Source organism: Argentina silus (genome assembly GCF_951799395.1).
Source record: "Argentina silus genome assembly, chromosome: 15".
Classification (NCBI taxonomy): domain Eukaryota; kingdom Metazoa; phylum Chordata; class Actinopteri; order Argentiniformes; family Argentinidae; genus Argentina; species Argentina silus.
The window spans coordinates 16,304,521-16,332,020 of record NC_139669.1 but is presented as its reverse complement, the minus strand read 5'-3'; the positions used below and the strand labels follow the sequence as shown (position 1 = coordinate 16,332,020).

At 47.1% G+C, this 27,500-nt stretch overlaps 1 protein-coding gene across 11 annotated transcripts in view; it reads right to left on the bottom strand.

The window, feature by feature from the left end:
* The window catches only part of nlgn3a (neuroligin 3a), a gene marked incomplete at both ends in the record, with an annotated part of 89,172 nt that overhangs the window by 17,392 nt on the left and 44,280 nt on the right, over nt 1-27,500 (bottom strand). For 8 of the 11 annotated variants that reach the window (XM_083685646.1, XM_083685649.1, XM_083685654.1 and 5 more), the window contains one exon: nt 21,012-21,197. In XM_083685646.1, coding sequence (XP_083541772.1) covers nt 21,012-21,197 — 186 coding nt within the window. Of the gene's footprint in view, nt 1-20,951; nt 21,198-27,500 lie in introns of all 11 variants that reach the window. The other 3 variants (XM_083685653.1, XM_083685652.1, XM_083685656.1) reach the window with 1 other exon arrangement.

Below are 27,500 nucleotides of genomic sequence, written 5' to 3'. Positions count from 1 at the left end.
ATGTAATGTGGAGGGATGGGAAGCTACTATTCTTGGCCGCGTCTTGCCTGTGACAGCCAGATGGGTTGGCTGGAACCCGCGCAGACGGGCCAGTTACGTTTGTGACAGACAAATTATCGGCACTGTAGACACACCCCTAGAGGGTTTCAGAGTAGCCATAGGAGGGAGGGAGGGAGGGAGGGAGAGAGAGAGAGAGGTAGAGGCAGAGGCAGAGAGAGGGAGAGAGAGAAAGAGAGAGATGAACAAACACACACACAGCCAAGCTATGACCTCAGGGAAGTGGCACACTGCTGCAACCCTCCCATCCTGCCATCTCTACAGCAGCTCAAGTGGCCAACATAGGAGGCGGCCATTTCAACAATGTGAAACGGTGTGATCTCGCTCCATTGCACAGTATGGCCTGATAGGACATATACCTATATTCCGTATTGCCTAAATCAAGTCGAATATTGTCTTTAAATACCGAAATGTATTTGAATCTAATTGAATACGAATTGAGTAATAGTTCAAACGGCACACACACACACACACAGAAGCTTTTCCGTGCACGCACAAGTAAACAGACTGTTAATGCCAATCCCATCTCCAGGGTAGTCCACTCCTACTCATGCACCACAGCAAAAATAACTTTGGGCAATCTTTAATATGTTCTATACCCACACACACACACAGACACACACACACACACACACACACACACACACACACACACACACACATACATACACACACATACACACACACACACACACACACACACACACATACACACACACACACACACGCGCACACACACACACACACACACACACACACACCCACACACACAGCATGCTCATTAGGCACCACATGCCGAGCGCATAGTCGGCAGCAACCTTTCCTCTAAGCCTGCCTACGAACACCGGAATCACTTTTAATCTAAAACCGCAATAATAACACGTGACGACGCGAGACGCTGTGGAAAATGATGTGATATCTCATTCTGTATCGCCGCTCCAGATGATGCTCTGGCTCGCAGTGAATCATCTCGATACCAGTCCCTCGGAAACAGAGGTAGTACAGCAGTGCATTAGCTACAATATCAGGTGTGAACAAGCATGTTTAGTGTCTGGTCCTGCAGTGTTGACATATTCTCCAAGCTGTGTCTGTGTCAGCCTGTGTGTCTCTCTCTCTCTCTCTCTCTCACCGTGTCCCCGGCCCGCCGCGACCGACCGACCGACCCTGCCCATTGTGCTAGCGGCCCCTGCAGCCACGAACCACACTCACTTCTAATTCAAGTTGGCACGCCGGGCAAACAGTGGACAAAAATAGGATGGGCATGCGTCACTCCATGTTGTCTTGCCCTCACTCGTGGGCACGCGCTTAGGGTGAGGGGGAGGCTGTGTCGGGAATGTGATCCTATTGCCGTAACAGAGACGTGTATGTATGTGGAATATACTGTACGCCGTTTAGCTGACGCCTTTATCCGAAGCGACTTGCAGTGAGCGCGTGCGTTTTAGTATAGATGGTCCCAGCAGGAATCAGACCCACAACATAAGCGTTGTTAGCGCCACGCTCTGCCACCTGAGCCACAGAGGACCACGTGTGTGTGTGCACGTGTGTCTGTGTGCATGTGTGTACATGAGTGCATGTCTGTGTGTGTGTGTGAGTGTGTCTGTGTGTGTGTGCGTGTGTGTGTGTACGTGTGTCTGTGTGCATGTATGTACATGAGTGCATGTTTGTGAGTGTATGTATGTGTGTGTGTGTGTGTGTGTGTGTGTGTGTGTGTGTGTGTGTGTGTGTGTGTGTGTGTGTGAGCTGAGTTGAGGATGGAATAAAGCCAGCAGTCCTGTCACACATCACACAACACCACATCCCTGTAGTATCCCATACTGCTAACTTTGGTGTTCCGTATTCAGTTAGTCATTCAGCTCTCCTATCCAGAGACGCTTACTGCAAGTGCATGTTGAGACATAGATTACTGTAGCAACGGTTTGGAAATTGTCCATGAGCAACGGAGGCTTAAATGAACTGAAACAAATGAGTCAACTGGAAATATTAACAATTAATAGCTGTCGCTGCAACCACTTTCAACTCATTATTCACTTCAGGAAAAATAATTTCTTACAAAACAAACAAATTGACCTCTTGACAGCAAGTGTTCTGTACAAACAATATCATATTTTTTTTATGGAGCCCCCGATGACTAAATCATGTTTTACATTTTGTGTGAAGACGTTTTGAAAGCTGTTTTCTGTGCTTTTCATAGCGTACAGGTGATCCCATTCATGTACACTGGTAAGGCTAAATGATGGCCCTGGAGCCAGCCGAAGAAAGCTCAAGAATAGAAACATGATGAAAAACTTATTATCCCAACTATCCCCTTTACACTATGACGATTACATCATAACACCTAGAAAGAACTGTTGCAATTGGTCAGGTCCAAGTCAATTGCCCAATCTGCACTCTCTCTGTGTTGTGGATAAAAGCCTCAGATAGCAGCTACTTCTTACTTATCTGTGTACTAACTCTGTGGATCCAAGGAGCAAATATCTAGATTTCAGTGGTTTCAGTGGAACTGAGATATAGGCTTGTCTATTCACATATTGAAGGTGGGAGAAAGAGAGGAGAGGGGAGAAAAGAAAGAGAGGAGAGATGAAAGAGGAGAGGAGAGATGAAAGAGAGGAGAGGAGAGAAGAGAAAGGAGAGATGAGAGGAGAAAGAGAGGAGAGGAGAGATGAAAGAGAGGAGAGGAGAGGAGAGGAGAGGAGAGAAAGAAAGGAGAGATGAGAGGAGAAAGAGAGGAGAGGAGAGATGAAAGAGAGGAGAGGAGAGATGAAAGAGAGGAGAGGAGAGAAAGAAAGGAGAGATGAGAGGAGAAAGAGAGGAGAGGAGAGATGAAAGAGAGGAGAGGAGAGATGGAGGAGAGGAGAGGAGAGGAGAGAAGAGAAAGAGAGGAGAGATGAAAGAGGAGAGGAGAGGAGAGGAGAGGAGAGGAGAGAAGAGAAAGAAAGGAGAGATGAGAGGAGAAAGAGAGGAGAAAGAAAGGAGAGATGAGAGGAGAAAGAGAGGAGAGGAGAGAAGAGAAAGAGAGGAGAGGAGAAATAGGGGAGAGCAGAGAGAGCAGAGGACTGTTAAAATTCCTCACTGGGAGCCATTGTCCCCAGAGAGCATTCATTGCAGGCCAAGGCTCTTTTGCATGGGGAAGCCACTCTGCATGCTAACTCTGACTTTGCATCCTTTGTAAAGAAGACACAGGCGTCTGAATGCCTTTGGTGAGTCATTACATTTTTACATTTACATTTTAGACATTTAGCAAACGCTGTTATCCAAAGCGACTTACAACAAGTACATTTGTCTAAGTAGGTGAATTATCTATACATCAGTAATCATAAGAAAAACAAATCTATGGTAGGACCAGGGGCCATTGGCAGTCACAATTTGTTTACAGTAGAAAAACTGTACAGGGGGGTAGTGGGGATGAAGAGGTCTTTAGGAGGGACAGTCAAGATGTAGCCTGAAAAGATGGGTCTTCAGTCTACGGTGGAAGATAGGTAGTGACTCTGCAGTCCTGACAGCAGTGGGAAGCTCGTTCCACCAGTGGGGCGCCAGGACAGTGAAGAGCCGTGACCGAATAGCGCATCCACGTTTGGGGGCTGACCATTGCTTGCAAGTAGGGAGGGGCTGTTCCCTTTGCCGCCCGGTAGGTGAGCTCCAAGGTCTTGAATCTGATGTGTTACCGGGAGCCAGTGAAGGGTACGAAGGAGGGGGGTGACACGGGAGAATTTGGGGAGATTGAACACCAGATGGGCGGCAGCATTCTGGATGAGCTGCAGAGGTCTGATGGCAGAGGCGGGGAGCCCGGCCAAGAGTGTGTTGCAGTAGTCAAGGCGGGAGATCACAAGTGTCTGGACCAAGAGTTGTGATGCTTCTCTCATGAGGAATGGACGTATCCTGATGTTGTAGAGGAAGAATCTACAGGAGGAGGATCTGGGAGGAGGTCACAGTAGAGTTCTCTACTGGTGATGGAGAAGTCTTGGTAGGCATTCCCAGGGAGGAAGAGCAGCTCAGTCTTGTTAAGGTTGAGCAGAAATGTCTGCAAGATACGCAGAGACACGTGTTGCCACCTGTGAGTCAGAAGGGGGGAAAGAGAGAAAGAGTTGAGTGTCATCTGTGTAGCAGTGGTAGCAGAAACCATGTGAGGAAATTACCGAGCCAAGAGATTTGGTATAGAGTAAAGGCCTTAGGACAGAGCCCTGAGGGACCCCAGTGGTGAGGCCTCGTGGAGAGGACAGCGATCCTCTCACGTCACCTGGTAAGAGTGATCGGCCAGGTAGGATGCAAACCAGGAGACTGCAGAGCCAGAGATGCCCAGTTCTGAGAGGGTGGAGAGAAGGATCAGGTGGTTTACTGCATCTATTTCATCTCTGAGATGCGCTGAAAGAACTTGTGTTCAATCTGCTTTTTTGTATTCCCTCCTGCAGACCAAACAATACGACTCAGAGATGTATCGACACCATAACTGCCATCTGCAATTTTCAAACCCAAAATACAAGATGTTTATACAGTAACTTTGGCGTAAGAGAAAACAGCAACATGATCGTACAAGGTCACGAGGTTAAACTGGGATTCGGTTCAAGGACTGTGTCCACGTGTTCCGTTCAACACAACAACAACGACATGGTGTTGTGACCAACAGTACAACGCTGCAGCAGATGCACTGGATAGTTTGTAAAAAAAAAAAAAAACAGCCTAACGTCTTTATTACTCAACTGAGATACAGCTGCAACCCACTACTGTGAATCAGCTGATACTACAGTATACTGAGCCAGGTTTGAACAGCTTTCTTAGACATGTTGACTAAAGTGTTTTTAGCCGGCGTTTTTAGCCGGCTTCTCTTATTCAAGATTCAAGATTCAAAGATTCAAGATTCAAAGTGTTTATTATCATATGCACAGCAGAAAACATGTTTCACTGTACAACGAAATTCTTGCTTTGCTGTCCGCAGAATGCCAACCAATGTAAAATATACAATACTAAAGAATATACAATATATACTAAACAAATGTACAAGACAGCAAAATTTAAGGCATAAAATAAAATAGCAGCAATAATAATAATAAAACAGTGCAAATGTAGCAGTGCAATTATGCAAACTGGAAAGTTCAGTTATTGAGGTAGTACGGTTATATTAATCTCCTATGGGTTGTTTAGGAGTCTGATGGCAGTGGGAAAGAAGGAGTTCTTCAGTCGGGTGGTCCTGCATTTAACACTTCTGTACCTCCGGCCTGAGGGTAGAAGTGTGAACAGTCCGAGCTGGGGGTGGGTGGGGTCCTTGAGGATGGAGGCGGCTCTCCTGTGGACTCTGCGGTGGTAGATGCTCTGCAGAGAGGGCAGTGGAGTCCTGGTGATTTTCTCAGCAGTCTTCACCACTCTCTGCAGGCGTCTGCGGTCCATAGCAGTAGTGCTGCCATACCACACAGTGATACAGCTAGTTAGGATGCTCTCAACAATGCAGCTGTAGAAGTTGCTGAGGATCTTGGGCGACATGCCAAACTTCCTCAGCCTCCTCAGAAAGTACAGCCGCTGTTGGGCCTTCTTAACCAGCTGAGTGGTGTTAAGTGTCCAGGTGAGGTCCTCGCTGATGTGGACGCCCAGGTATTTGAAACTGCTCACCCTCTCTACTTCAAGTTCCCGGATGTACAGTGGCCGATGAGGTCCCCTCTTCTTCCTCATGTCCACTATCATCTCCTTCGTCTTGTCCGTATTGAGGGTGAGGTTGTTGTCCTCGCACCATGTTACCAGACTGGCCACCTCCCTCCTGTAAGCTGCTTCGTCCCCGCCAGTGATGCATCCTATCACTGCGGTGTCGTCTGCAAACTTTAGGATGATGTTGTCCTTGTGGGAGGCGACACAGTCGTGGGTGAACAGGGTGTAGAGAATGGGGCTGAGGACGCATCCCTGTGGGGTGCCAACATTTGTAATAATGCTGGCTGAAGTCCTATTGCCAATCCTGACAGACTGGGGCCTGCCAGTCAAAAAGTCTAGGAGCCAGTCACAGAGGGTGGGGTGCAGGCCAAGTGTGGACATTTTGTGGATGAGTCTGTGGGGGATGACTGTATTAAAAGCGGAGCTGTAGTCTACAAAGAGCGTCCTGATGTAGGAGTCTTTGTTTTCCAGGTGGGAGAGGGAATAGTGGAGGACAGCAGCGATAGCGTCTGAGGTGGACCTGTTGGGCCGGTAGGCATACTGCAGGGGGTCTAGGGTGTCCGGCATGCTGCTCTTAATGTGTGCCAGTACCACTCTCTCAAAACACTTCATAATGATTGGAGTGAGTGCTACTGGCCTGTAATCATTCAGGCAGGCAGGTTGGCTCTTCTTGGGAAGGGGGACGATGGTTGTGGTCTTGAAGCAGGAGGGAACAGTGCTGTGACTGAGGGAAAGGTTGAAGATGGAGGTGAGAACATCAGCCAGCTCGTTAGCACATGCTCTGAGAGCCCGCCCAGGGATGTTGTCTGGTCCTGCTGCCTTGCGGGGGTTGATCTTCCTCAGGGCTTTGTTTACCTGGCCTGATGAGATGGTTAGTGGAGGGGAGGGGGGTCGGGTGGTCCCGGTGTCTGTGTGCCTCCTCTCTGTGCTGTGGCTGGAGGTCTCAAAGCGGGTGTAGAAGATGTTAAGGTCGTCCGGCAGGCTGTCTGTGGAGCTGATGGTGTTGGTGGTGGTCCTGTAGTCTGTGATGTGCTGCAGGCCTTGCCACATCCGCCCGGAGTCAGCAGTGGAGTAGAAGCTGTCCAGCTTCTCTCTGTACTGCCTCTTGGCCGCTGTAATGGCTTTTTTCAGTCCATACTTCGCAGCTTTGTACTCCATCTCATTGCCTGATCTAAATGCAAGAGAGCGAGCACGCAGCATGTGGCGTACCTGACTGTTTATCCAGGGCTTCTGGTTGGGAAACTTCTTGACTTGTATGGTGGGCACGATGTTGTCAACACAAGTGCTAATGTACCCAGTCACATACTCAGCATAGTCCTGTATGCTGACAGAAGAGTCCTCCAGCGTGGTGTACACTCGTATCTCTTGTGTAGACTTAGACTGCTCTGGATCCGGCGGTAGATATGAGTCTGATTATTAGATTTGGAGCATCAAAGGAAATCAGATTTCTCTGCCAGCTCATTGTGATGGAGACCCCCCCACCCCCCACCCCCCCGCAACCCCCCCGACTACATCTAGTTGGACTGTCAAACATGCATGAGCCTCGTGACCGAACAGGTCCCGCCATACTCCCGGAACTCTTGGAAACTCTAATATCTACATCACACAACACCTCTGAACCCGTCCACATCTAATGGTGGTTTCACTGACATGAAGAGATGACAGCTAATTCCAGCCACTGGAGTCGCTAACTGATAACAGATTGATAGTGTCAGAATCATAATAGACTCGTAATTTCGTATTTATTGCTTCGCTCCTATTGCGAAGCCCTAATTAGATAGAGAAATCAATTGTGACAGTTCTCGAAAAAAGCCTCTGCGAAATACCGTCATCTTTGTTTCAGCCCTTCTCCCCGAAACACACATCAGTGAAAACCAGCCTCTTTTCAATTGTGTTGGGGGAACAGACTGTGTTTTCACCTCCAGTCTTTTCAGTGTCAAGCCCCTGAAAGAGAAAACCGGCGGGGAGCTGGACAATATCCCCAGCGCCTTGGTACCAAACAGCGTGCTCTCCGCAAACGGGGTGGCGTGGTGACGCTGCCGGGAGTTAAATGCAGAGCAACGGGTGATAGGGCCCTGGCAGCGGCGCTGGGAGCCAAGGACTGAACTTTACTCCGGCTTGTGGAGCGTTATGTCCCAGGCAGCCTCTCTCTCTCTCTCTCTCTGAGGGAGGAGAGGGGAAAAGGCATTCAATAGTTTCCTTTCCGCCTCAGTGATCACATCTCAGATTATCAGTCTTATACATTCAAAACCAGGCTGCAGGCGAACGGAGGGGAGAAAATGGAAAAAAAAGCAAATGATTATGGCTGAAAGAGAAAGCTCACAGTTTAGTTTTCTTTCCCCACACCCTATATCCCTTGATAACATGCATTGTTACCCCGGGTTATGCTGTAACCCCTCCTCCTTCTCCATCTCTCTCTCTCTCTCTGTCGCCATCTTTCTTTTTCCATCACTCTCTCTCTCTCTCTCCTTTTGCCAACGCCGGTAGGCACACAGCTGTAGCCACATGGAACCCACTTGAGTGTATGTGCAGTAATTCTGTACGCTGGGAGTGTGTGTGTGTGTGTATGTGCTTGTGTGTGTGTGTGTGTGTGTGTGTGTGTGTGTGTGTGTGTGTGTGTGTGTGTGCGTGTGTGAGAGTACAGCTGAGCTGAACATAGGGAAATATTTACTCAGTCCATCTAATGAAAATCTATCCCATGCGGATAGGTGACCCATCACATCCAGCTCAGTGTGTGTGTGTGTGTGTGTGTGTGTGTGTTTGCTGCACACATGCGTGGACACGTGTATGTGTGCTTGGACACCATGCTCATGCATGTTTGTGCATGTGTAAGTAAGTGGTATTAGGGACTGGGGCGGGAACCATTTTCTCAATGTCAATCCAACATATTCTCATATTCTATTCATGTGCCCTAATTAACATATTAAACAAAACCAGACATGTCTCCATATCTTGCCAATTCCCCCATGGCCAGGGATGAAGGGAGTCTGCATGAGACAGGGTTGTGTAAAGGATGACTCTCTACCAGTTATTGGATAAAAAAGACAATGATTGAGAGCTCCTCTCCACAGTCATATAATAAGACTATACAATAACACTGTACAACTCCTCCTCCGGCTGGCTCAATCGGGGTGATCAGAGTCAGTTATTTTCTCCATATTACTGTATGATATTACAGTACAGGTTTACTCTCATGGGTAATTCCTAATATCCTTATCCTAATATTCCTAATTATAATGCCAGGTGAAAAAAGGGAAGTTACCTCTCCTCTCCAGCTACGGATCGGTGTTCCGGCTCTGAACGCCATCAGATATTCAGAGCAACGTTCTCCGCGTGTCACCACTCTGCATCCTATTCTGGAGGCGCCACAGTCTTGACACTGAGGATAAGACTTGTGCCTTTGTTCCCATCAAATTAAAGCTACGCCATCTACATTGCTTGAATAATTGAACACCGTGATGCCTGAATGTAGCCTCAAGAAAGGTCCAACCCCTCTCACTGAGATGCCGTCTCAAAGCAAGTCATACCCGCCTCATCTCCACATCTTGGGTATCTTGTGTACAGTATCCTTTTCCAGTCTAGTCTGAACTCCACCAGGTATATATAGGGGAACGTGTGGAATAGAATCAACAGGGCATGTTCTGTTGTATACACTGACAGGGGTCTCCATGGAGACCACAACTCACATACCCTGTGTGCTCCCCCAAGGGGGAGTCTTACAGGTCAAGGTGAGCTGTGGTTGGGTGGTTGACCCACGCTGGAAAGGTCTGCTCCAGAAGCCACTTTAATAGAGACCAGTGGGAGAAAGGAGTCAGAGAACCAATGAACAGTGGCCCTGTTCCCTATCACACAGCCTTTCTCCTAATGAGGATTCTATTAGCAGCTAGGGGACGGATACCGGCAGTTAGGCATACGGAGAAGGCTGGGTAACAACACTAGCGGTTAGCTTAACAGCTGTTCCCTCCACTGCCACCTCCCATCCCCGGCTAATGAAGCCTTCACCAATGAACAGGAGTCCCGGGACACACCGGGGAATCGGCACAGACATCAAGACTGATAAGCCACTCACACATCTCTGGGGCGCAGCTAAAATAACACGACTACCTGGGTACCAATTAGAGCCGGACTCTAGGGGCCTGTCCTAAGAATAGCAGGCTGGACCAATATAGATATTTGTTATGGTTATGGGGGTGTGCTGATTTATTGTGGTTTTGGGGGTGTGTTGATTCTAACAGGGTAGACAACACTCAAAAAGCCATGAAAGCCAATATCAGAAAACATTTGCTAATATCTGTGAAATGTGTTGATACATTCCATAACCATCTGAAGTGTGAGGAGTGTTCGCAGCAGTGGGCATCGATCAAGATTAGCTCAGTGCTGTATGGGATCGTCAGAGTAGAAACGCTGAGGGAAATGATGGTCTCTTAAGACTTTCCTCTGTGAGTTCAAACTGGCTTAGAAGTTCAAATGAGAATAGTGTATTTCTTTCCATTCCATTCCATTCGATTACATTTTCTGGTGAAATGAAAGAAGCCAACTGAATGGTTTTGTCCTCCCAAAAGTAGAACAATTAGACTACCTTGTGCATACAGAAGGTGACCAGACTGGATGAGGGAGAGGGTATAAAGGGACAGGTTTAAAGGGCTGTATGTGGGAGAGAAATGGGCTAGTTGTGCTACATGGCGCATTGAATCATTGAGTCATTCAGACTGTTTGCTGAAGAGAAAGGTACACACAGTCCCACTTTCCTGCCACTTAGAGTCGGCTGTTTTAGATGAGCCAAAAATCCTTCCATTACATTAGATTAGCCTATGTTATTTGATGAGTCATAAGAGTAGATTATGATTGTGTGTCAAACTATTTATTTGAGTAGTCATGTGTAGCAAATAATCTCCACAGAAGGGAAATGCGTATACTGCTAACAAATACATATTACCCATTAAAAATAAAGACATTTGGGAGAGATTGAGCTGTGCGGATTGGGTCACAGCCGGCCCTCAGGCTGATTCATATATCTGTATATGTAATGCATGTTGTAAGAAAACACCACTACAACTGAATGTTGTTTGAATCTACATTTCTACCCAAAGTGTCCTCTAAGTGATGAAATTGACTACGGTTTATATTTCATTCCAGCGGCATTCGATCTAGCAGTTCTCTCACTCGAACAGGCCTGAACACAATCCATAGACTGTGTTACCTCTCTAAGCTAAAAATCTATTACAGGCTTGCAGGGTTGAGAGCTAAAGATTTAGTCTTTTTGTCGAGCAGTACAGTGTTAGCCCTTTATGTAGGTTTCTGCTAGTCAGCATGTTTGCTGAAGTTCTTCTCTTTGGGGAGTTCATTGTGCTAACACTATGCAAATTTCTCCGAGACGAGTCGGGCTGCCCAGGAGTATGTGTCTTTGGCACACATTTACACATGTAGATTGTGAGTATACAGTATGTTCCCAGTCCCTGTGATCCAGTAGAAGCTCCACAGGTCTAAAACATCAGTCTTTCCGCACAAAACTAAACCACACTACTCTCCCTTCAGCCCCGAGAAAAAAAAAATGGACTCATTTTTCTCTTTCGTCTAAAGTCACGGAAGTGGGCTAAACAACAACAAAAAAAACAGCAATTCCGTGTGCCTCACAATCATTCTTCATCCGGGCGGAGATTGTCTGGGAAAAAAAAAAAAGAAGAAAAAAAGCGAGTTATAATCAGAGTGTTGTGTTCATGAATATCTGTAATCAGGGACAAAGGCGGTAAACAACAGGACATGTCCCTCTGTGCAGGTGAATTGTCTAAAGAGCTCTTTAGAGAGGCTATTTGGCTGCTGAGCGATTGAGCAATCTCGGTGGTAGCAACAGCGGGGTGTAGATACGCAGTCCTTTCAGTGAGGATTGTGGAGTGACTGCAGGCGCGTGTACTGTAGCGCTCCAGAAACGCTGCACAATGACCCTGCCGGCAGCTCGTGGCGGGTTGTCAACAGCAACAACTAAGCTGTGCTGAGGAAAGGGCTAATGGTCGTCTTGGAGGGGTTCAAAAGTCAACTCATTACGGCCGCTCGTCTGACACACAAACCGCCGACGATCCGCTACCTAATGAACGTAGCTGTACACAATAGCGTTCAACCTAACAATTACCCGCGTAGTAATACCTGGAGTTGTGACACGTTTAATTGATTATTGCATGATGAGCATATGGTGCAGGGGGGGGGGGGGATGGAGATGGGAGATGAGGGGGAAGAGATGTGGGGGGTGGGGGGTGGTGGTGGTAGAGAGATGGGGTAGGTGAGAAAAGATGGCAGATGGGGGAGGATGGAGAGACGTGGGGAGGTACAGGAGAGGAGGGGGGGAGAAATGGTGGAGATGGAGAAGGGGAGGGATGGAGGGAGAGGAGGGGGAGAGGTTGAGGGAGCAGGAGGGGAGAGCTGAGCCCCAGTGCTCAGCTGTCACTGCTTCCTGTGCAGGTGGGGCAGGAGGAGTGCCAACTCCCTTCGCCTCTGACTCCCTCTCACACAGACACCCATGTATCCCTCCATAATGGCTGCTTTTCACTGGTGCCAGAGAGAGAGAGAGAGAGAGAGAGAGAGAGAGAGAGAGAGAGAGACCGAGAAAGAGAGAGGGAGAGAGAGAGAGAGAGAGAGAGAGAGACCGAGAGAGGTGGGGGGGGTAGAGAGAGGAGGGGAGAGAGAGAGAGAGAAAGGGGGGGGGGGGGTGTTAGAGAGAGAGAAAGAAAGAGAGAGAGAGAGAGAGAGAGAGAGAGATTCTGCAAAGAGAGAGAAGATGTAGAGACTGAGATTCTGGCATTTGAGAAAAGGCAGAGAGAAGGAGTAAAGGACAGTAGCAGCTTGTGAGACAGAATCATAGTAATCAGAGGGGAAACAGACAAGATGGAGGGGGGGGGGGGCAACACAACATTCCCATTGGCTTAATTGACCCGATGCGTAATGGAGGGATTGCACACAGGGGCACACGGATTGTACACAGGAGCTGCACACATCGTTTCGATAGATAAGCCCCCCCGTTAGCATGTGTCTGATAATGCCCTTGACAATGATGTATCAGGAATGATTCCTGGATTGTATCTACCTGAGCTAATAGCCATCCTGACTTTTGCACTGGGAGTGGAAGTCTTCAACTGTAGCTGCATCTTTCATTAGTGCTATTAGATTCCTTATTGGTTTATGTAAGTAAGATATTGTCCCAATGGACGAATGATGTTGTTGTATTTGCATCCAGTAATCAAACCTATTACCGGAGTGGACATTAAAAATGTTTTAAGTTACCAGGAGACTCAATTATTCCCTCTCTCTCTCTCTCTCTCTCTGTCTCTCTCTAAGCCCTCCCTCTCTGCCATGGTCTCTTAAACGTCCATGCTTTATGGGCTCAACTGGCTGCTCCAAGCAGGGACAGACTGATGGCTGTAGTCACTGAATGAACTGCGTTAGCGTGGTTGGGCAATTTGTCAATTCTTCATTCCTCTGCTTTCCTCCAGCCTGGAAGAGGTAGAGCTGGCTACCTCTGATGGCCACCATGACTGGTTATTATTTTCTATACCTCTGACTGTCCATCCATTCTCAGTCTAGTCCTTATAGCCCCCCCCCCCCCCCCCCCCCCCCAGCCCCCCCTCCTCTTCCCCTGTCTAGGCCTCCCTTTCTCTCCCTCACCATGTCTCTTGCCCTCTCCCTCTGTCTTCTTAACTTTCAACACAACCAAAAGCTTTGGCTTTATTTTCTCTTTGCAAAACTGTGCTGTGAAAACCCCTATTTGCTGCCTGATTTAGGCTATTTCCAATTCTGTTTCAACTGAGGTTCAAAAGAGAGAAATACCTTCTAGTTTAGAAGTAATCCCCCATCATTGTTGTAAAAAAAAAAACCAGAGGTCTCGCTTTGCCCTCCAGAGTATGGAAATGTTATTGAAAGACTGGCTGAGAAATGGGCAAAAAGGCAATTTTTACACAATGGGCTACACTTTAAAGTATGGCTCAGCACAAAGCAGAATCGTCTGTGCAAATCCAAACGATTCACGCTCCACAGAGATAGAATCCCTCTGGTTTAATTATCGCTGTTGTCAATCTAGGTGGATGAATGCTGCACCTGACAACACAGGTCCCCATTCTCCCCCATCTTTCATAAGCCACTTTCACACGTGGAGACGCTCAGTCAGACACTCTTCAACGGGCAACCAAATCAAATGTGAAGAAGGGGGCATTCTGTTGCCAAACCTCGGGGTAAGTTTACAGTGTCGAGTTGCTGAATGACTTTGACACCTCCCAAATGGAGTCTATTCAGCGCTGACAATCGACCATCGTCCTCAGCCGTCCCCAAGCACACTTGCATTTGCACAACAATGGCCGTCTGCATCTTGTATGAATAATAACAGGAGGATGTAGTGATCTATCGCTGGGATTCAAAACACACCCCCTCGGGCTGGGTGCTTATTTGATTTTCTTCTGAAGGCAATGGTTGGGTGATACTGGGGCCAGATGCCTGTGTAGAGGAATGAATATGACTGGAGGGGGATATTCCATAGGAACATGGAGCCCTGGATCTCTCTGCCTGTATGGTACAGTGACATTATGAAGCGGATGTGTGGATGCCTGCAGGCCGTACCATAAGAAGAACCTCCCGGGGGTCTCATTGCAGTGGGAGCCCACATATGTGTCATTTCCAAAGGTCAAGCCCAGACATAACATTACAGTTAAGGCAGTGATGTACTGTCCAGTCAACTCCCCTTTACTCATGGCCTCCATTTCCAATTCATAAAATGCAGTCATTTTAAGGGACCATTCGTTAATAGGTTCATGTGATATGTCAATATGATATATCCAGCAATGAGGGGCAACAGGGAGGCCATACATACTTTCACAGCCTACTTCTTTTATTCAAGCTCCATTTTAGCCATTTCAGCTTTTCAGCATGTATGACAACATATTTTTTTTTATTTTTTTTTAAATCTTCATGTGCAGCTATATGCCTGTATAGAGGCAGAGTACATGCCATTTAAATTCCAGGATGATTGTATCAAGATGAGTGGCAGATTGAGATGAATTCAACACCTAAAAACACAGATGTCATTCTTCTTATCCCCTCCCTCCCCCTCTGAGGGAGTTAAGGATATGCTAGCCACAACACACACAGCAGGCATTTACCATGTCGTTTGCCTTTAGTGTCACTGCTGGCAGGGTAAAAATAACAGAAGTGCAAGAACAGGTTGTCTGAGTCGTCGTTTTCTAATCTTTGCTTCATGTGAAGCTATGCCGATGAAGGAGTGAATATGTGTTGTACGCCATCGTACTGGAAATGTCATGCACTGCAAATGGGATTATTATGATGATTAAGGATAACACACTTCTCAGAGTGTGATAGTGTTTCGGAACCACACCTGAAACATGCTGGAGATGGTCAACATTTCATAAAGCACCAACTTGATTCAAGATAGCAACGATAGATCACGTATCATATTTGAAACGTACCAACAATGTGCAGTTCAATTTCTTTTCGGTTACACTGAAAACATTGTACTTGAATGGTTAGAATCGTGTGTGTTTGTGTGTGTGTGTGTGTGTGGGGGGGGGGGGGGGGGGGGGGCGATGTATCAAAGTACCAGGATGTGGCCCAATTCTCCAGTGAAAAGGTGCGAAGTGGTTTCAGTATACAGTATTAAAAGCTTATCCTTGCTTAGCCTAGCGCCTGCAGTCATACAGCTGAATGACCTTTAAAGGCGCATGCCAGACAGTTTTGCTTTCTGGCTTTGCTTGAAAAAAAACGTCTCAAAGAATGGATGCACCGAGTGATGACATTAGTCATTCACGGAGCTCTTTGGCAAAGTAACGCCAGATAAAGCTAGGAGCAAATCTCAATAAAATGTGTCGAAAGGTTGTTTGACTCAGTCACAAAAAAGCTGGTGAAGGAGGGTTCAGAGGGTTATGTTTGACTCTGGGCGTTAACTTTACAGGCTAGCCACGTCACGCAGCTCAGTGACATGTCATACGTCACGGCATGTGGAAAACCGTTTTAGGCGGAGCAAAGACGAATGGAATCTATCGCCCAAAATACACATACAGTATGTTGACATAAGTGGCCATTTTCGGACTTGAATCATTGTGCAATAACATTGTGCAGCACCAAGATGTCCTATATCAGCTAAAAAAAACAACTTCTAAATGACTAATGTCGGCCTTGAAGCTATGGTACATTCTTTGCTGTAAACCATGAAGCCCATTGTGTTATTCATGGTATTATTACTATGCAGAGTCACTCTCTCACTCTCTCTCTCTCTGAGGATACTCACCTACTACAATCACCTGCCTGAGTTATGCATATAATATATAATCAGATTTCACCAAGAATATCTAACTGATTCCTAAAAGCAAAAGTGAATGGCAAGTTTTGCATATGAATGTTTGATTCTTATATCCATGATAATCCTAACCCGAGTTCATTGACAGTAATGTTATTGTGGCCTTCTAGCTTTATTCCGGAGTCATACTCTTTTGATCATCATCTCCTGACATTCCATCTGCTCCTTATTCCGGTTCTTTCATGAATATAACTCTCGCTAAAATGTATTGAATTGTTTGAGGTGGATAACATTCTCTGTTCATGATGCTAGTGGTGTGGATGTCTGTGACATGTTGCCTTGCATTATAAATCCTGGTTCTCGTTGCATACTTGTAATAAAATCCTACCATTTAGCATGCACATTTACGGTCCTCAACAACCCAGAAGTCTTCATAAAAATGAAAGCTGACATGGGCATGAGGGATCCTCCACGCTGGCTGTCTTTTATGTACGAGACGTCCTATTAAAAGGGGAGCACTTCCTCAGAAGCAGGGCTTTTAGCCTGATTACTTACAGGAACAGAAAAAAAGAAACCGAACGACCTTCACCGCCTCCACCGATAGCCCTTCCCCCATGTGCGTGCTCACACAGACACATACACGCACACACACACACACATACAGATGCACACAAGCGTGCACACCTAGAGGCTCACTTTTATGTGCAAGCGCACGCGCACGCACGCACACAAACACACACACACACACACACACACACACACACACACACACACACACACACACACACACACACACAAATACACACGTCCGAGTCGTTGGCTACTTAATATTCTGTCGGCACACTGCAAAGCCATCTCTCATTTTACATCATAATTATTATTAGGAGAGAGGAAGAAAAAGCCAAATCTGCATGTTCAATTAGGGCCAGCGTGATGCCAGCTAGATAATAATACATGAGATTGGCTAATGTCCTTGCTTTAGAACTTCTTCAGCCATTTGCTGTTTGAAGCTTGAGAAAAGAGAACGGTGGGGGAGAGATTTCCCTCAGTAGGGATACAACTGTTGAATCCCATTTAATAGGCTGGTCAAAAGCACTCTCCAGCTGAGATAGACTCTCTTTTAATGGCCACACTCCCTCCAAAGGCTCAGATGTGCAGCTAGATTACTTACCAAGGCGGCCATTTTATTAATAGTACAACCACACCGCGTGTGCTGTACTGCAGACAGGAGAGTTGAGACTTAGGGAGTGAGACAGAAGGTTGGGGAGCAGTGGGACTGAGATTGGAGGGAGAAGGCAGGGAAGGACAGGGTAGGGACCTGGGTCTGAGATCCACCCCAGGGTAGGGGCCTCCCAGGCCAGCCTCCTCACGGGGCTGAGGCGGTGAGGCTGAGGAGTGATGGATGGGGCCCTCAGGCCGTCGGCACGCCCACACAGAGCCGCCACCAGGCAGGAGGATCAGGCAATCAGAGTGAGAGAGAGAGAGAGAGAGAGAGAGAGAGAGAGAGAGAGAGAAACAGAGACAGAGACAGAGACAGAGACAGACAGAGAGAGAGACCAGAAACTGGGATGATATAGGACGCGGCCTATTAAACAGCCCAAGGAACACCAGGGAGCATCACAAGCTGAAGCCAGCTTTCAGTCCTGCACCAACAGGTATTTAAGGGGTTTCTGTGATGGTGTTGGTGGTGGAGGACAGTCACTCTGCAGACTTTAGACAGTTACAGACTGTAAGAGTGGTGAAGCTGACACTAATACATAAACACACCAGGGAACTTGTCAACAGTAGGTGGATTTCCTTTTTCTTGTTTACCTGCAGCTCGTTATCCAGCACCTGGGCAGTGTTAGAGGACGTGTGTGTGTGTGTGTGTGTGTGTGTGTGTGTGTGTGTCCTACCGTCTCCAGGAACACTCCAGGAACGGAACACATTGCACTCAATGTGACACTCCCTCTATTTCTGGAATAGCATATCATATGAATTACAGATTAGCATATTTATTCATGGAGAAATCAGGGTAGTCAAAGGATGAGACGGGGGAAGGCACAATGTGGCATTGTTTACAATCTTGTTTCCTGACTTCATTTCCATTCAGAGGAAACTCAATAGAAGGCACTTTCCCTGGACACAACAGTCCATTTACATGGAGAGGAAATCGCTACACAAATCCATTATTACAGACAGGCTGGAACCAGGTGTGCCCACGCCACGGTTTATAATTCATTTGATTATAGATTTTTACTTCAAATTCCACCTCTCCCAAGGATTTAGTCGCCTTGGTACAGTTCTTGTTTAGTTTGTTGTCTTGGCAACAGGGACACCCGAACAGTTTCTATTAAAGCACCATAAGCATGACTTAAGGAGAGGGGGGGGGGGGAAGAAGAGCTGTTGTATAAGCAGGTGCTGAAATATGTTTCTTCTCTTGGATTTCCTGTCACTTTCCGCAACCCACTTCAATGCCAAACTTGATATAATTACTACAATCTGTGCTCTCAGAGACTGTGTGAAATCTCACATTTGCCATGAGAGTTCTGCTGTGATAGAAAGCTTCCTGTTTCAATTTCCAACGATCTAACTACTTTTACTGGCTTTTTTATTTTTTATCTCGTCAGACCAAGTGGTGCATACATTTCCATTCAGGAGAAAAAAAAAAAAACAGCTTCAGTAATATCCAATTTACTGGGAGGCAGAAGAGCTGGTTTCACTGGCAGTATAATAACATGCTACATGAAGCATGGCATTATGGAGTATGAATAAAAAATGCATTTATGGTAAAAATTCAATCCAAAAGCAGTCATCATTCATCTGAGAAAATCAAGGCAATTAGTAACACTTTAATGCAAATTGGAGAGCGCAAAGAACACACAAAGAAATCCCTAACACTGTAACAGGCATCAAAAAAGAACTGCTGAAATGACCTCTTTCAAACGCATGGTGGTCTCTTAATTCAAAACACCACACCATGGCTCCCGGTCTCGCCCAAGATGAGGCAGTCGTGGGGGAAAACAATTATGGTAGTTAATAGTTTCCTTACAACACTGTAGCCACAGACGAACCGAGAACAGCAAGAGCGTGTTCCTTAATCCGATGCCAGCCAAGACCACCTGATCTTATCCTATTCCTAACTTCTGCGTCCATGTCGGTCCAAATCAACAGATGTTCTGTGCCTTGTTCGCATACTCAACAATCATGACCTACCGTGTGTGAGCATATGGAGGTATCATTTACACCGTTCCCGTTACTCAAACACAGCTCTATGCAAATGCTCTATTCTTGTACTGAACATCACTTGATTATGACAGCCTATATGCTGATGTACATTCAGTACCAGCATCAATTAAAGCACACAATTACACAAACAAGCCACCATTTTAATGACTACAGTACATCAATACAAGACTTTTCTTATTTCTTATCTCTCCTGGACCCTCAACACCTCTACCCTGATCAAGAAGGCTCACCAGCGTCTCTTCTTCCTGAGGAGACTAAAGAAGGTCCATCTGTCTCCTCAGATCCTGGTAAATTTCTACCGCTGCACCATCGAGAGCATCCTCACCAACTGTGTCACAGTATGGTATGGCAACTGCTCGGCATCTGACCGGAAAGCACTGCAGAGGGTGGTGAAAACTGCCCAACGCATCACCGGTTCCTCACTCCCCTCCATTGAGGCTGTCCAGGGCAAGCGATGCTTGCGTAAGGCACGCAGCATCGTCAAGGACATTTCTCACCCCAACCATAGACTGTTCACCCCACTCCCCTCCGAGAGGCGCTACAGGTCTCTCCGCACCCGAACCAGCAGGTTCAGAGGTAGCTTCTTCCCTGCGGCTGTCACCCTACTGAACTCGAACTCTGCACCTAGGTGACAACCTACCGACCCCTGCACCCCCCCCCCCCCCACCCGGACAATTGCACTACTCTTACAGTATTCACACTTGTACAACCTGCTCTTACTCCATACCACTGCTCTTCTGTACATATCTGTCTATACTGTTCATAATCTGTATATACTGTTCATAATGTACATATTCCTATATTTTCTTTAATACTACTGTTAATACACCGCACATATCTGTACATACTGTACATACCTGTTTATACTGTTCATACGGCATTCCATATTATATTTATTCTGCTACATACCCTAATGTTACTGTTAATACATATATACTGCTAGACTGCATTGCCTATACAGCTCATATGCTGCTACACTGTTCATACTGCAACCTATTATTCTGCTTATAATGCCACTGCTAATTCATATACTGCTTACACTGCACTACTTGTACTATACTGCACTACTACTGCTCATATACTGCACTACCTGTATATACTGTTCATTGCACTTTCTGCTTTTTTGCACTTCTGGTTAGATGCTAACTGCATTTCGTTGTCTCTGTACTTGTACTCTGCACAATGACAATAAAGTTGAATCTAATCTAATCTAATCTATTATAGGCAAAACACACATACTTATTACTGTAAACGATGTGTCTGTCACGTACAGCCACAGTTAAAAGCGGCTTGACATGTGTCCATACTGTTCCCAGCAGACTACTTGAAAGTCTAATGAACAACACAACCACTTCATACCAGCAGGACTCTATCCTAATACAGAGATCCATTAGGAAGCAAGAGTATGATGGATGTTCATCTCATGTCTGGCTTAAGTACACATATCGTATTTAGCATGAAGGACATGTCCATCGTCGACAGTAAATCTTCATTGCGTGGCATTACCTTACGGCACAGATAAACAACATTTCTCATGATTGGATTGTTTCATGACACATGGCCGAGGCCTCTATGCGGGAGGACTCCAGATACCACAAACAGGACCCACTTTACTGTAACCCCACGATTATAGACAACTCAAATGAGCCAACCCTTTAAAGCAGCCAGCTACCAAATGCGAACCTCTTCCAGATACCCTCTTTTAAACCACCTCATCACAAATACCTGCTTTTCTAGACCACCTTACTCCTGGTTGATCTGATACCCAGAGGCCTGACGCCAAGTCTGTGACTGAATGTTCTCTTACCTTCAGAGTGATGGGACAGGGTGAGCAGGCTGACGCAGGACGCCCCGATCCCAGACCCGAACACGGTGATGCGGTTGGAGTCGCCCCCGAAGTAGCCGATGTTCTCGCTGACCCACCGCAGGGCCTGGATCTGGTCCAGAAGCCCGTAGTTCCCCTTCGCGGCCTGGTCGCCTGTACTCAGGAACCCTGCAGCACACAGGACAGAGGTACGTGGTTCAGAACGGGAGGTCACAGGGACTAAGTAACAGGTCATGAATAGTGCAACGTGCGTAATGTACTGTGTACTGTGTGTGCATAGAGGTTAGCCGGTTGCCCTGTGGATTTTCAGGATAAAAGCATCATTTAGGCATTGCAAGATATTATACCATACTGTAACATAGCCATGACGGAATATTCGAGGGCTGTGAATTGCCAAAATAAAACAAAAAGACAAAACAAAGACTGTATACTGCCTTTGGTATACAAGATGCTTCAAAAGGGTAACCTGCAAACTGTGCCCACTGCAACCCCCCCCCCATTCCACACCGCAACCTGCAAACAGCGCCCACTGCAACCCCCCCCCACTCCACACCCTAACCTGCAAACAGCGGCCACTGAAACCCCACCCACTCCACACCCTAACCTGCAAACAGCGCCCACTGAACCCCCCCCCCCCCCCCCCCCGACCCCCACTCCACACCGTGACCTGCAAGCAGCGGCCACTGAAACCCCCCTCACTCCACACACTGTAACCTGCAAACAGCGCCCACTGCAACCCCCCCCCCCCCCCCCCCCCCCCACTGCACACGACAGCACAATCAAGCTCTGGAACGGCTGTGAAATCCCAATTGATTAGAGCACACGACTGTCGGTCCAGTGAAAGCAGGGTGTGGGACCACATGTCATCCGCCCGCTATTGGAAATCAATGAGAAACCTCCCAAGCTGATCACATATCATCAGAAATATTGACCGGCGCCGATGGCAACCGTATGTATCTAGGAATACTGTTGTGTCAGAGAGAGAGAGAGACAAGGGACATGGAAATACAAGGGACACAGGAAACTACAATTATTCAAATGATCAAACAACTCCTTGTACATCCTAACCCGTTTTACATGTACTGATCTGTACTCTAATGGTCTCTAATGGTTTTGGTAATCCATAACATCTTCCTGTATGCAGTACAGTACAATACAGTATATACAGAGACTTTAGCTCCAATACATAGAGATTCCACATCTCCAGTGAATGCCATCCCCCTCTCTCTGATGGTGGATACGATGGCTGAGTTGGACTCTGGAGGACATGGAGCTCATATTACCAACCATCTCAGAACATCTCTCGGGGGCCCAGACCCAGCTGGAGGATGGCTGATAGGGAGTCACAGCAGGAGATGAGAAGCAGACTGTCCCCTGCAGGCCAACGGTGGACTCAGTGTCCATCAAACTCCTGAACGCATGGGCGTACAGTGACAGCTGGAAGAGAAGCACGGAAGCCTTTCTTTGTATATTCTGTGACATGGGGAAATGTACGGCGGAAAAATCGGAATCTACTGGGATATATTTGAACGGAGAAAGAAAAAAAAAACTAGCTGAAAAAAAAAAAAAGGGTTCAATTCTACAATGGCTCGTTAAAATAATGATGCACCGCTTTTCCACAGTTCAAGGTCCAATCCTCCAAGTAGCAAAATCACTGGCCTATGTCCCTGAGGAGAAGTGATGGTTTTGATATTTACAAGGCAAGGCTGAGACAGGCTCTACTCAATGGGCTCCATGATTAAGGTCAGTGTGACAAAACACAGCCAGATAAACCCTGATTAGAAAGCAGCTGCTCCACGTACATTAGCAGATCAAAGTGTGTGTGTGTGTGTGTGTGTGTGTGTGTGTGCTTGCATGTGTATCGGAGATTGCCTGTGTGTGTATAACCCCCTGCCCCACCCACCCAACTCTCCCTGACCCCCCGTTGGCTTGAACTCAGAGGGTGGGGAGGGGGAAAGGGCAGGGCTGATCATTGATAGGGGAGCCACGGTGGCATAGGAAGCAGAGCAGGAGACAAATGGATCAACAGATGGTCTCCTTCAGACACATCCCTGAGGATGACAGAGCAGCAGGACGAGGAGAGAGAGAGAGAGAGAGAGAGAGAGGGGAGGGGGGGGGGGGGGGGGGCGGGAGGGACTACATAACCAGAGGACTACAGATTTACAACACTCTCCCAGGGGCAAGAGGGGACTTCAGACGTGCCTCTTCCAGAATAACCCTCATTTGTGGAAATGGTCTACACTTTACCAAGAGCACACGAGACACTAGTGTACGGGAAGTGGATGAGGACCTGAATATAGGGGTGATCTTTGATGGTACCTTTACCTCTGTACTGTATCATTGGAGAGTGACAAGTTAGTACAATCAATCATCATCACATGTTGAATAACCAGCTCGTAAGATATGCAGCGTTCAGTGCACCGGCCCCAAGTGTATGAATGCTGCCTCTAAAAACTACGGTGGTCATAAAAATGTGGAGGTCATACTCAATATATTAAGGAACAAGACAGAGAGACTCAAACAAGCCGCAGGCTGCATTTAAAAATACATTAAATATTGCTGCTGGTTATGTTTTAATTGGAAAGGTGGCAGCAAGTGTTTTCTTTAGAAAGCAATTAAGATAGCAGAGTAATTGTTTTTTATGCCCAGCTATTTCGGAATCTACATTCATGTGCGGGGCTGTTGTGTTTGTCCTTAAGAGGCATTTTGAGACGATTGTTTACAGCTATTTTCATTTTCCCTGTCGATTCAAGAACGAGGTGCTGGGTTATCCTTCCTCCTAGCTCCACGTTGGCCACCGCAAACGTAAACAATGGTGATGCGACAATGAATATGTTGATGGGAAATTAAATCCTTATCCATTGCTTTTGTTTATCGTCAGGTAGACTATGGCCAATATCGTACGAAGTCTCTTAGCTCTCACTTTCTTTCTGATACTGTATCAACAGAACTGGTGCCATCCTAACATGTTGGACCCTGTGTACCAGACGTGTTGGCATTTTCAGCACACAAGAGCGAGAGAAAGAAATGCAGCGTTGGATGCTCAATCTCTACAGTAGCAGATGATCCCACTGTGATCCCCAACGCGTGGGCTTCAGCTCCTAGATGGAGAGGACAGCTTACACCTACACACGCGCTCTGGTATTCTGCTGCTTCTCGGCACAGTGTGCTGAAACTGGCTTTCTAGGAGAAGAATGGTTCTGTGCTACTTGCCTTTATGTTGAAACGGTAGTATTTCTTTGAGACATCCTCTGTGGTATGTGTCTGTATGTTGAAATGGTAGCATTTCTTTGAGACTGACTCTGTGGTATGTGTCTGTATGTTGAAATGGGAGCATTTCTTTGAGACATCCTCTGTGGTATGTGTCTGTATGTTGAAACGGTAGCATTTCTTTGAGACTGACTCTGTGGTATGTGTCTGTATGTTGAAATGGTAGTATTTCTTTGAGACATCCTCTGTGGTATGTGTCTGTATGTTGAAACGGTAGCATTTCTTTGAGACATCCTCTGTGGTATGTGTCTATATGTTGAAATGGTAGCATTTCTTGGAGACTGACTCTGTGGTATGTGTCTGTATGTTGAAACGGTAGCATTTCTTGGAGACATCCTCTGTGGTATGTGTCTGTATGTTGAAACGGTCGCATTTCCGTGACAGTGGCTCTGTGGCAGAAGTATTGATCACGTTAGGCACAGTGCCGTGACACTGGCCAGGTCACAGGCAGGTCAGGTCACACCTGTCCTCTCTCATCCTACTCCCCGAACTAAACACTTACATGTATGCAGCAGAAATCCGCCCTCCGGAGATTTCAACACTTTTGCCACCTTCCTGGGCACAGAAGGGCAATGTATAGAGTATGACACCGTCAGGAGAGATAGTCTACCACAGATACTGATGCCTACAGACTTGGATCCCACTTTGCTCAAATGTAGCGTTCTACACTGTAAAATACCATCCATTACTACCGTCTAGACTAACATTAGCTTAGACAGCAAATAAATATGACATGAGAGGATATTGTTCAATTACAAAAAATCCAGTATGAGTAACCTAGCAACATGATGTCCCTTTCCAAACTGAAATGTCAGTGTTGTGACCGTGTCATCCCCCTGTTGTCCTGAGCCGAGGGTATCCATTTCCTGCTCGGTGTCGGAGGTGGAGACTGAGATGCTGCAGTGATTTCCTTTAGCCATGCCTCTCAGCATTGATATTTCGATATTGATTATGATTTAAACGTCTGTTTCCTATACGGTGGGCTATAAGTCACGGTGAGGTGGAGAGAGGCGATGATAATGATCGCTCTGGTCCTAGACATCTCGAGACATCTCTCTTAGCTGGGTCTCCCAGATAATGGAATGTGTGTTGGATGCAATGGTGGAGGGGGGTGAAGAAGGTTGAGGAAGAGGGTGAGGAGGGAGGGCCCTGAAAGTTGTTATTGAGCTCAAGAAGGAAGTCAGACAGGGACAGATGGAGGGAATGAACAGAGAGGAGGACAGGAAAGAGGAGGAGGAGGAGGAAGAAGAAGAGGAGGGGAACAACAGTGATGATGCAATGGAGGAGCAGTTTTGGCCCTCTGTTAGGGTCTCTCTGTATTTCCTTCTCTCCCTCTCTCTCTGGGGGTGCCCCTTTCTCTACAGAATATCTCTCTCTCTCTCTCTCTCTTTCTCTCTCTCTCTCTCTCTGTCTCTCTCTCCCTCCCACCCTCTAGGGGTTCCATAACAAGGCCGTCTGTGTCCGCGGTCTCCTCTAGAGCAACCCCCCCCTCCCTCCCTCCCCCCCCCCCCCCTCTCTATCTCCCTCTTCTTCTCTGGAGGAAGAAAAGGCCCACACAGTCTCAGCCTTGACAGCCTCCTAAGAATCCCCCACAACAAAGGAGCTCCAACTTCCCCCGCCAGCACTGAGCTGAATGGGAGCCTCAGGGGTGTGGATGGAGGGAGGGAGGGATGGAGAGAGGGAGGGAGGGAAGAGGCCACCCTCCACACAGCTACATAAAGGCCCAGTGTGTCAACCTCGTGATGAGCAGAGGACATCCCAGCAGTCCATCTCCCAGGGCAAACCATTCCCACAGCATATTTTCCCTCCTTCCCTCCCTCCTCTTTTTTTTTTCGGGTTCAGGAATTCGGCATTCCGAAAAAACAGGAGGTGTAAAAGGGAAGGGGGCGGGGCGGGAGGCAGCAAGGGGGCGGGTCTGAATGAAGGTGATTGCCATTTGGATGGCTGTACAGTTCCCCTGTTTACAGCTCGCTGCCCAATGACATGGCTGCAGAGTCTGAGGGGAGAGAGGCACAAGAGAGGTCCTTTATGGCTGCCTGAACACTGAAGCCCATTCACCCACCACCTCATCCCCGTTTCCGCTGGCGGAAAAAACAAAAAGAGGAAAAAAAACAAAACAAGAAAGACTCGAAGCCATAAATTGAGAAAACAAGTGAGTTAAGCTAGCTGTGAGTGTGTCACGACTGGCTCTGCTTTTAATTGTCATATCTTTCTCCCAGCAAAACATTCGTTCCATGTGACTGAATAGAACATGACGACCTCTAACGAATCAGTGGTGACAAAATAATTAAAGCATGAGGCATTGATCCCTGCAAACCTTGTCACAGTTTAATTATTAAAGAAAACATCAGAGCATCTTGAACTGTAGCGATGTTTTCTTTGTACGTCGACTCAGCATTTCAAGGACTTGCTCCCACAATGGATTGATACTGTACACACTGGATCTCAACAAAAACAACGTGCAGCACCTTCCCTAAACGCCTGACGAGAATTGTTCTCCTCTTGAATCCAAACCCTCAGCTGCAGACACAGACACAGACGCAGACAGCGTGCATCGCAGCCCAAACTCTGCCGTGCATCCCTGGGCCTCGTTCAAGACGCAGGATCCAATCTGACCTACTCAAACGGAAAATCTGGTTGTGTGCAACAAACCGTCGCGTCAAAAAAGAAAGGTCACGAGGGAGAATCTACTGTACAATGCAGATCATCTGACACGGAACCAACTCTGACTGCCAACACGATGTTTTCAGAGAAACAGGGGGATGCGAAAAAACAGACAAATCTGTGTTGCCTGGGCTCGGACCAGCTGTTTGGTTGTCCCTGGCTGTGACTTTGGGGGGCTGGTAATCTGATTGTGTGACGTGTCCCTGTGGCCAGTCAAGTCCACACTGGTCAAGGGCTCTGCTACACGACGGCGTCGGCCTGAACTACAAATGAGCGCTTTGCATATGCATGCCCCCCTGACGCCTAGGCACCACTCAATCAATCACACATCGGCCACGGTGGCTGTCTGGGCTTTTTTTTTTTCTTTTTTTTTTTTTTTGCTTTCACCCCCCGTCTTTCTACCTCCCTCTCTCTCTCTCTCTCTATCTATTAAACTCTCTCTGTCTCTTAGCGGTTGAGACAGTGGCTTGTCAGAAGACAGCAAAATGCTTTTACTCTAAGTGGTGGTTCTGCGTCTCACAGCTGGTAAGGAGTCGG